This window comes from Lagopus leucura, unplaced genomic scaffold, assembly GCF_019238085.1.
Source record: "Lagopus leucura isolate 7727_CA_CO unplaced genomic scaffold, USGS_WTPT01 44284-0_obj-0_obj, whole genome shotgun sequence".
In the NCBI taxonomy this organism is placed as follows: domain Eukaryota; kingdom Metazoa; phylum Chordata; class Aves; order Galliformes; family Phasianidae; genus Lagopus; species Lagopus leucura.
This window is the reverse complement of record NW_024963220.1, coordinates 5,815-16,372: the sequence shown is the minus strand read 5'-3', so window position 1 is coordinate 16,372 and position 10,558 is coordinate 5,815. Positions and strand designations below refer to the sequence as shown.

Below are 10,558 nucleotides of genomic sequence, written 5' to 3'. Positions count from 1 at the left end.
GCTGGGGCTCCTGTGTATCACAGGGTTTCCCCCCAGCAGGGGCAAGTGGCAGGTGTGTGGTGCCGCTGGCTGATGGCAGTGACAGGCTGTCTGTGGTGATGTACTCCAAGGGACACTGCTGAAGGAATGCCGGACAGCCAGGAGCTTCTGGACATTTCTGCTCTTCTGTTCTCACGTCTGTGCTTTTCCCACAGGTGGAGGGAAGTGGTGAAACTTCCTTCTTGTTGAGGTACTGCATCGCTTCCTTCTGCTCTGGGAGCAAGAAGGGCTGCAGAGGACCTGCTCCCGGCTGCTCCTGCCTCTGTGCAGCCTGGGGGCTGGCTTTGTCTGGAAGGGTCACGTACTGCAGGGACACTGCTTTCTCCTGTTTTCCCGTTGGATTCAAGCTCACCTCCAGGGTCTGATGCATCTCAGGCTGAGAAGACCTCGCTGGGCTGTACAAGTATGGGCCGTTGAAAGCAAAGCAAGTGATTGCTGTCTGGGAAGTTATACTTGTGTCAGCACAGTTTGTCCTTGGGCAGACAACCGGGGCATTTAAAGCATGGTATGGGTTCTGTAGGTCCAATGCAGGAGAAGAAACCTCTGTCCTTTCAGTCTGCACTTCAGGGGACTCCGCCAAAATCTTCGTCGGCCTGAAGGAGGGACAGTTAAAATTGCTCATGAGGTATGTATTTGTGGTATACACAAAGCAGAAACACAAGCTTAGTAGAAAGCTGAAGTAGCTATGCATATGGTCAGAATGATCTGTACAGCTGAGCAAGTTACATCAGAGCGCACAGAATTGTATCCCAAGCTCAAAAGTTACTGCCATGGGCTTTTTGGTGGCAGAACGTTTGGCTATGGCTTCCCATGAGTTAGGGAGCTCTATGAGCATGTCATTCACAGTGTGACTACAATGTTCTCTTCATTCACCTGTCCACAGCTTGAAGGAAGCTAGGCTGATCCATGTTCTCCACAAGGCTGCATTTGTTGAAGTCCAGCTGGCTGCTTGCATGCCTGTTTCCTAGGGCAACTTTCTGGAAAAGAAAAGAAAGTTGAGCAGACATGAGAAGTGTATTACCAGCAATAGGATCAAGACCCACACGTTACTTATGGAGAAGGAAAACAAGTAGCTTAAAGCATGTGGTAATATGCTCTTGTAAAGTTGGGTTCAATTTCAGTGAAAGAAGTAGTTGTTTTCTCCAGGCAATGTTTCGTCTATAAAGATTGAAAGCCTATTATCTATATGAGGTGGACAGAGAAACAGAATTATTGAGATGTTTACAAAACAAGGGATAAGATGATTCAGTGCAAGGATGGGAACTTTCAAAACCATTAAATTAAGGCATTGAATGCTTGTGGATGGGGAAGCGGGTTATCACATTGCAAAGGTCGTGGAGAAGATCATCTTGAGTGCAATCACACGGCACATGCAAGACAACTAGATGGCCATGCCATCATGGGTTCATGAAAGGCAGGTCTTCATCTCCTTCTGCAACAGGTGACCAATGCAGTGGATGAGCGAAAGGCTGTGGGTGTATTGTCTAGCCTTTAGTAAAGCCTTTGACTCTGTCTCTCACAATATTTTCCTGGAGAAGCTGGCAATGCACAGCTTACATAGATACACTCATTGCTGGGTAAAAAAGACTGGCTGATGGAGCTAGGCCCAAAGAGTAGTGGTGAATGGAGTTAAATGCAGATGATGCATTCTCCAAGGGTCTGTATTGGGCTGGCCCTGTTTAATATTGTTATTGACAGTCTGGACAAGGGGATTAAGTGCCCCATCAGTAAATTTGTGAATGAGACCACACTGTGAGGAAGTGTTGATCTGCCTGAGGACAGAAAAGCTCTACAGAGGGATCTGGGAAGGCTGGATTGATGAGCTGAGGCCAATTGTATGAACCATATCCTGGCACTCACTCACTCACACACAAATGAACATATGTGAGTGTCCATTTGCCTCACACAAAGGTCATGTAACAACTTTAACTATTGTATTGCCAGGTAATTAAGATAAAGTCAACTGTTGCATAAAAACATGCTTGGGAGTGCAGTGGGAGTAGAGTGGGAACACTGTAGAATTAGAAGTTCTTCTCTTGCAAGTCTGAAGTGTTTTACCACAAAATTCAGGGATGCCTATTCCACTCATTCCTTTTCCACTTTTGGAGGAAAGAGGGAGGGAGAGATACTTCATTGAATAAAAGCTATCTAAACATATTCCTCTCATTCCAAGACAGAAATGGTGACAGAAAGGCATGTAGTAATGTTTATTACAGAAAATCTAACCTCTCAAAATAAAAGTGTCTTAATCAGAACTATGATCGCACTGTAAAACCTTCGGAATAGTTACTATCTGGAGACAAAGAAAAGCAACAGATATTGAAGTTTCCAATGACGCTGGATTGACTCAGTTGGCTAAATTCTTAAAGTACTGCAAATTTCCTACTTTTCATATGAACTGAAATTCTCCTGGCAATAAGGAACAGACTAATTGAAGTGTATGTTCCTTGTAGATTAGGTGACAAAGAGGAGCTCTTGGAATTATTGGGATTTACAAACAAGAAAGAAATAATGAACCTTCAAAGATACAGATGCCTCTTACCTTCAAGTAGCTCTGGATCAGCAGACTCTTGCTCGGGTTTGGAATCTTTTCCTCCCACAGCTTCTTCTGCCTGCAGCAACACAGAGTTTTCAAGGTTCGTGTCTCAGTGTGGCAAGAAGAAGAGACTGCACCTCATGCACCATGCTGCTCTGCGTGGCCCCGCCATTGCCTGGGAGGCCAGCAGCAAACTCGCACCAGTGTCCAGCCATGCACAAGGCTGACACTGCACACCAAGGCTTCTCTTTGCATAGACCACTCTCATAGCAGACAAGCAGTGCCTCACCCTTTATCCACTCCCCCATGGCGAGCACACAGCTAAATTGCCTTCTAAGGGCACAAACTTACCTGAGTAAATACTTAAAGCTGCAATAAGCAACAGCGAGCAAAGTGATGATGAGAACTGGCAGCATCAATGGGAGAACCACTGGTGAAAGAACTGAAAGAGAGAAAGAAGAAATGGGGAGTCAACTTCTGAGGCCCCCCTTCCCATAAGAAGTTTTGCATTCAGGTGATTCTTCATGAAAGCATATCTGGGAAGTAGAAGAGAACAAACGTGTCCTGAATACCTAATTGATGACCAAAGGAAGTCATCTTTTCCCTCACTGATTCTTTTTCTAGTCTTCACTGACTTCACTGGGAAAATAATTTATCCCAAAAGCCTGGTGAGGTAGCAGAATTCACGGTGAACGTTAGAGGTCTACAGAGGTCTTAGGTTGCCTGACTTTGTACAGTCCTGGAGAGATGGGAATCTCAGAGATAGATTCTCCTGAGCTCCTTCCGCTAATGGATGTAGATGAACATTGAGGTGAACATCTTGCTACTTCAAGCTGCCCAGGGACAAATTCTAGAATGTCACATATCTTTGGGCATGTGACCATAGTAATCATGGGCATTCTGCTTCCAACTCCAGAAACTGCATGAACATGATATGGTCAGCATCTCCAGTACACTCCAATATATCTTTTATTCAATGCCACAGCCTCTCTGTAAAATGGAAAGGGTGCAAGCAGAACAGTGACCACTTTAAGCAGCCCCACCACAGTTACATGGCTGGATCTGCCTGCAACGTTCATCACAAGAATGCAGGTGTTTCTCTACAGGAATTTCATCCACGAACCGTACAAAAACCTGACAAAAACCGCCCAGGTGAAAAGTACCGTTCTCAGTTTCCCAGGTGAACTCCTCACTCCATTCACTCCAGTAGCCCCGATAATCCTGATTATTCACCATTGCACGCATTCTTCCCCTGTATGTGGTAGACGCTGACAACATCTGATCAGTGAAGATGAAGGGAGGTTCATCATTGGTAATTTTTATGGTCTTCAAGGTCTGGGGAGAGGAAAGAAGCACAAATGAAAGAGGTGAGAGGAACTGTCATCCCCAGTCGCAAAGCAAAGAGAAACCCAGGACTCCTGCACTTGCTGTCACTCACTTTGTCATATTGGTTGTGCTTCCAGAACTGGACTTCGTACTGCAGTTTTATGGAATCATACGGTAAAGTGTGTTTTTTCCACCTCAGTTTATACTCCTGGTTTCTCATCAGTTCCACAGACACATTTGCAGGTGGCAGCACCTTAACTAGAACACAGAGAATATCCCAGAGTACATATCAACAAGCACACCCAGCATATCCATTCACCATCTTCTGTAATCATCCACCACATCTCTTAAGATCTGCAGTTTCAAAGTGATCTCTTCTACCTTTGCAAGAACCTCTCCCGAGCTCCTGTCTGTGAAAACATCACCAATACTTCCAGATGCTTACAGGCACAGGCGCTCCACACACCTCACGCAGCACATCAGCCCTATCTCATGCTGTGCTCCAGGGATCACTTCACAAACCCCCAGGAGCTCCACTGGGTCTGACCCACAACATCAACCACGTGCTTCCCTTACCAAGTCAGATCTCTTCTTCCTCCCAAACACCTTTCCTCACTCCCACTGCTCTCATCACGTCTTGCCCACACAGGCACTGTTCCAAAAAAACTCCCAGGAGAGGCAAGACTCTCCAAAGCAACTCACTGTTCTTGTAGGCTTCTATCAGTTTCGCCTCCGTCTTGGTCCGCACAGACACTTGGTACTGGCTCTGACTGTTGATGTTGCTAACAGGGATTCCACAGCTCTGCACCACGTATGGGACATGGGGCAAAGCCTTCTCATACACAGGAGAGCACTCCTCTTCCCTGAGGGAGAAAAGAAGGTGGTGCTGAGATCAGCAGGAATGGCACAGAGCAGCAGCCCAGCAGGACGGGCAGAGGTAAGTATGCTGCCACTGGCAGATCACGTACGCTGATGCTGGAGTGGCCCTGAAGAACAAGCCAAAGATGACAGAGCTGGCAATCACTTCCTTCACTTCCCAGCTGCACTTCAGATACGCACCATTGAAGAGGCAGCGAAGGTTCCTGGGATGAATGCCACCTACAGAGAAGATCACAGCATGCTAAGAGGCAGGAAAAGTCCATTCACAGCCTTTGTCTTGCATGAGCAGATACCATACAATGGGGTGGAACACAAAGCACACTGAAAGGGGCAAGATAGGCTCTTGCTCCTGCTCGCATTTCAAACTTCTCCATGTCCTTCTAGGACATAGCGATCCTTCCAAGTGGAAGCAAGACCAGCACTACAGTGGAAGACAGTAAGCGGACTTCTTAATGAGCTACATCCCAAGTCACAATCCGGACCCATGAAAGGCTCCAGACCTCCTGCAGGGGGCACAGCCCCCAGCCATTTCATTATTGCTTGGAGTATCCCAGTGAAACAAGCGTTGAGGCTCCCTGAGAGAAAGCCATGATAGGTGGGGCTTCCTTGCCACTTTTGGCTTTGGAAGGGACCCACAAGGACCACTGCCTTGTCCTGGTTTCTCGGCCTGTCCTCCTACCCTTGCACAGCCCTACTCCATCCCCTTTACCTTCGGGGGTCTCCCAGGACACATCTGTGCTCCACTCGCTGTATTGCCCGGAGAAACCTTTGCCCTGCTCCGGTCTGGCTCGCACACGGGCGATGTATCTGCTCCCTGGGATGAGGTGGCTGAGATGGCAATGAGTGATGTTGGAGAGCAGGCGTGAAGCAGCCTTCTGTCAGCAGGGGAAAGGAGGGAGAACAGGAATCAGTGGTGAGGGGTGGAGGGAAGACAGAGAAGGAGCACAGATGCATCCCAAGCTGTCTCGTACGCGTGAAACATTTCCAAGGTGTTTTGCCTTTCTCCCCCATGAGCCCACAGGCTGCTCTTCAAACGTGCTTTCAATTCATGATGGAGGGATGCAGGGTTAAATAAATTCCAACTCAAAACCCAATTGCACTGCTTTTTCGCAGTGAAGAATTGATTTTTGCATTCAAGTCAGGACAAGTGGTATTTCACCAGGAAAGTCACTTGCAGGTAGTAACAAAGTCTCTTCCACATGACCTAAATCAGCATTTATTGCAACTCTTCATAGTATCTGAGAACAGAAAGGCTGCTCATTTGCATGGCACTGACCATAAGCTCTCAACAAGCCACGAGACTACAGCCAGGGCCAGGTCAGGCCAGCTCTTCCTGCTCTTACCTCCCAGGACTCCCAGTCCCGCTTGTAAGCAACTTCATACTCCAATGCACTGCCCAGCCCTTGGCTTCCATCAGGTGCTGTCCAGGTCAGCAAGAAGTCCCATGAACTTTCTCGCACTGAGAGGTTCTGAGGGGGAAGGGGCTGAACTGGAAGATGAAGGTACAACACATGAGATGCAATCGGAGGAGAGAAACATGAAGAGGGGAACAAAACATGCAGTTAAGCTTCCTCAAATTCACAATATCTTATCAGTTCCAGCAGTAGGAAGCTGCTTGCTGTGTGTCCCTCCAACGTCCACCTGTTCTCCCAAAAGCATTTGAAAGTTTGCCTTGGAATTTATTCCTTACCATTTTGGAAAAGATGAACTTGTAGTTGTGCTTCAAGATTCTGCTTGGGTTTGAAGCTGTAATAATCGTCCACTCCAATTCCAAAATATTCTACTGTTTTCCAACAAATCCAATGGCTGTAGGGGTCTGAAGCCTCAGGTAAGTCTTCTTCCAGCTGCTTTTGACAATGCATTTCCTCACTGTCACTGTGTGAATAGAAAAAGTGTCTATAAACGTCTCATCTGGTCCTATATAGTTCAGGCAAAACTAAATGTCAGCAGATAATTCCAATCCCATCACGATTATCTAATTTATGTGGGAAGTTATATCCTCATTATCACTGATATCCCCATTTTGCACCAATTACAATTACTAACATTTTTATCACCATTAATCTTTTATCAAATGCATTTTCATTTCAAAGTACGCAACATAATATTCTGTTCTCATGTCAGTCTAGTTTTGTTGGCCTCCAGTCTAAGCCCTGATAATCTCACAATTCTATGTGAGAAGTAGTTTGATGGAAAAGAACATCAGAGAAATGCATTGTTTACTTTGAGTGAAAGGCAAGGAAGTTTCTGATGATCCTGAGCTTCTTGAAGGAATTCCCTTGGCAGTCCCAGAGAGACACTTAAGCGTTTTTTTAATTCAGCCAAAATGTACTTCTCAAGCCTTAGCAGTTCTGTTCTGTCAAGAGACCTGATGTATTCATTAACTTCCTCCAGAATGCTAGGCATCACTTTAGATGGCCTTCCTCCAGGCCAAAAAGCATCATCAAGATTAAAAACAATATATTATGGTAGTCAGAAGTAGACAAGCTTTCTGTGCTTGCACAGGTCTGAGTTGCTGAAGAGATGCAGTTCTCCTTTTTGTACCCTCTGAACTTCTGCATGAGCCTATGAATTCATGCCCGTTGTTCCCGTTCAGATAAAGCCGTGGCGATCGGAGCTCAGCTACTGTCCTTCAGGACAGCATGAGGTCTCCGAGCCAACCATACGTCAGCAGGCATTGTTCAGCAGCACTGATAACTGCCAAAGTTGGGTACTAGTGAGGAAGCCAGGCATATTTCTGAAGAAAGGGAGGGACTGACCGGTCATGATTCCTGTATCAGCCACTGAAAACCCTCCATCATAAAACAATGTTCCAGAGCAGACTCCCAACAGCAGAGCAATTTTCTTTCATCTTTTCCTTCCTTCTCTTTTTTTTTTTTTCCAGAATAATTGCCCTCAAGGTCCTTTTCCAAAGACCTTCAGCTCATTTCACCTGCTTTTAGGTGTACCAATTCTCTCTTACCTACAATAAAATCAAGTGTTACCTCTTCTCCCTTTCCTTTCTGTATCCCAAGATGCTAATACATTTTCTTCTCAGCTTTCCATCTTTAACTTCCTCTCTTCCTTGACTGTTCCTCCCTGTTCGGCCTTTCTTATCCTCACAGCTGATCAAGTCTGCTGATGCTGTTCCCTTTTCATAAGGAAACAGATGCAGCATAGAGATACTCTCATAAACAGACTGGTATCTCTGGGAGGAAGATTGATAGCACAGATGATCTTACCCATACCCACACTTTCACAAGCATAGCCTATTCAGGGTCTTCAGAAGTGAACAAAGCCATACGCTCAGTGTTGACCCTAAACAGGCAAAATAACTGGGGAAACGTCTCTGTCTGGTAGGTTTATGAAGCGCTCCTGAGCCCACTCTTCTTCTCAATCTATCTTCTCTACCTTGTTGGACAGCCACCCGCGTGCCCCTTCTTATATCCTATCCAGGATTCTGCTACAAACTTAGGGGTAAATTATTGAAACTAGGATCAAATTAACTCCACTGGCACATGATTAGAAGTCCTCCCTTCCCCTTTTTAGGACAGGCATCAGAAGCAAGCGCAACTTTGACTGTAACCCAAGAACAGCTGTCACTTTCTGAAAACCCGACTGCCGGCCCAGAGATTCCAAAAGAGTGTTGTGGCCAAACACTCTTTGGATGTTTTTCCTGCACAGTTCATTTCAGGTACTTACTTTTTAATAACATTCCTTTGGTACAGAGTCAAACCAAGGAGGGCATGAGCCTCGGAGTGTTCCTTCCATGTGCACGTCATGAGTGAGCTGTAGTCATTGTGGCACCTCAAGCTCTCCATCGGAACGCTTTCTGAAATGGATGCCAGCCAAAATAAAGATGCACTGCTTACAAATGGAAATAGTGAGAGCTAGCAGGAAGGACAGTGATTCTGCCATCAGAATGGGAAAGGCATCAAGAACAACACTCTTCTGATGGCACCAAATAATGACCCTTGGTGAAAATATGTTTGAAGTTGTGTTCCTTCCCCACATCTCCACAGTACCAAAGAGTCAAGCCAAGGTACAACAATGGTGAAGCGAGCCTGCAAGACATGTTTCTGGCCAAAGTATCACTTCCCGGCGGAGACAGCTTTCTGGGCATAGTGAATATCACAGTTAGTGAGGATGTGCTGATTATTTCATCTTTGTAGGACTTCTTTGCAACAGATTTCCACACTCTCACCTATTTGTCTGCACCTGCACCTGCACCTGCCGCAAACTGACTGCTTTTGTTCAGAATGCTTGTTGTCCTACAGCAGAGAGGATGGGAGCAAAAGAAAGTAGAAAATGGGGAAGAGTGAGTCAGGTACAAAAAAGAGAGGAAAAAGGCAGGAGTCAAATAAAAGAAATTATAAATCTGAAACTCACCATTAATGGCTTGGTCACTGAAGACCAATGACAGATTTAGCAAAAAGATGCAAAACCCTTTCATCTTCATACTGTCCTTTGAACACACATTTTTATTAAAAAAAATGTTCTCATTGCCCACTCTTCTTTTGTCTTATTCTGGAGCTTCTTGTTTTCATTTCATGAAAAGAGAAGTAAAACTCAGTTAGGGAACCTTAGGCATTTTGCTGTCTTGAAGTGATATTTGGAAAGAACTCCCTAATTTGCTGTGATGAAATTCAGACAGAACATCTACAGATCCTTTACTGATGGGCAGAAACCTGTTCTTATTGTGTGAACCTGCAACATGCGCAAGGACTATAGAGTAAATGTGCCCATCCAAGGAAGTGCACAGATTCTTTCAGCTCTTGAGAAGAAACATGCATATTCTGTGAATAAATTTATCCTTCAAATTCATTCGTCCTTCTGCTCTTTCTAGTCTTCCTACTCTTCCTTCTGTTTTGTTATTTTCCTTAAAAATATATTCCACAACCGCATACCTCCAGAATACGTGATTGAATTTCCATATTCATTCATTTTCAGGTTTCTCTTGAATACGGTACTCCCCAGACAAGTTGCAAATTTTAGCAACAATTTCAAATAAATTATTTCTCCTCTTTGCGAAAGACCATGGCCCACATTCTTTGGTACTAGAATACTAGCTCTTCTGGCCATCTCTCACTGCTCTCTCCAAACTATGATAAACTTACAGAGCTGCAACCCCTGTACTCAGTGAACTCTAGCTCTTTTCTACTGTAGAGGAACATGGAGAGATCTCCTTTTAAATCTCTGTTGACTTTCAGATTCCTGAATGCTGCTTATTGACACCAGAAACAGCGGTATGAGCCCTCGCATAATCATTGCAAAGCTTTCCCTTAAGAGCTCTCAAGACTTTCCAGGATAGAAGACTGCTATTTTGCCTTCCCCAGAAAGAAGCAGTTCCCTTACCTGCATCCAGAGTTGTCTGTGAGGCAGATGATAAAACCTGATGGATGACCCTCACTGTTCAGCTTCCCCAGCAGTATGAGAATCTTCTGATGCAGCAACCAGCTGCTTCCCTACAAAGGAATCTATACAATATTTTTGTACCTTCCATACATTCAAATGTCGGTTTTGAAGAAGCAGACCACACCCTTCCAACGAAAATAGATGCTTGTGCAGTTGCACAGTCACGTTCCTCCTGTTTTAAGCTCCCAAGCACTTACTTCGTGCGGACTGTTTAAGTGGGAAATATGGGGAAGGAAGTATGTCACTGCTAATCTGTCTGTTAAGAATTATCTTTTCTTGGGATTAGTGTACTTATGAAGAAAAAAGAGGCTGAAAAAGGATCAACTGCAGTAAATGTATGAAAGTATAGGAAGGAATTATTTCTACTCAAGTATTGTTTCTTGC

At 45.0% G+C, this 10,558-nt stretch overlaps 1 protein-coding gene across 1 annotated transcript; it reads right to left on the bottom strand.

Annotated features, from left to right (window-relative positions):
* Positions 1–4: 4 nt before the first annotated feature.
* LOC122191034 (cytokine receptor common subunit beta-like) lies at positions 5–10,341 on the bottom strand (the record flags this gene model as incomplete). The annotated part of the gene is made up of 14 exons (XM_042891221.1): positions 10,115–10,341; positions 9,149–9,295; positions 8,462–8,591; positions 6,471–6,655; positions 6,124–6,269; positions 5,490–5,655; positions 4,870–4,999; positions 4,604–4,764; positions 4,014–4,159; positions 3,739–3,910; positions 2,927–3,017; positions 2,582–2,651; positions 913–1,016; positions 5–632 (listed from the first exon to the last, which is right to left on the bottom strand). Coding segments are annotated over exons 2-14 (2,199 nt in total), but the record flags the coding sequence as incomplete, so codon positions are not given.
* Positions 10,342–10,558: the final 217 nt, after the last annotated feature.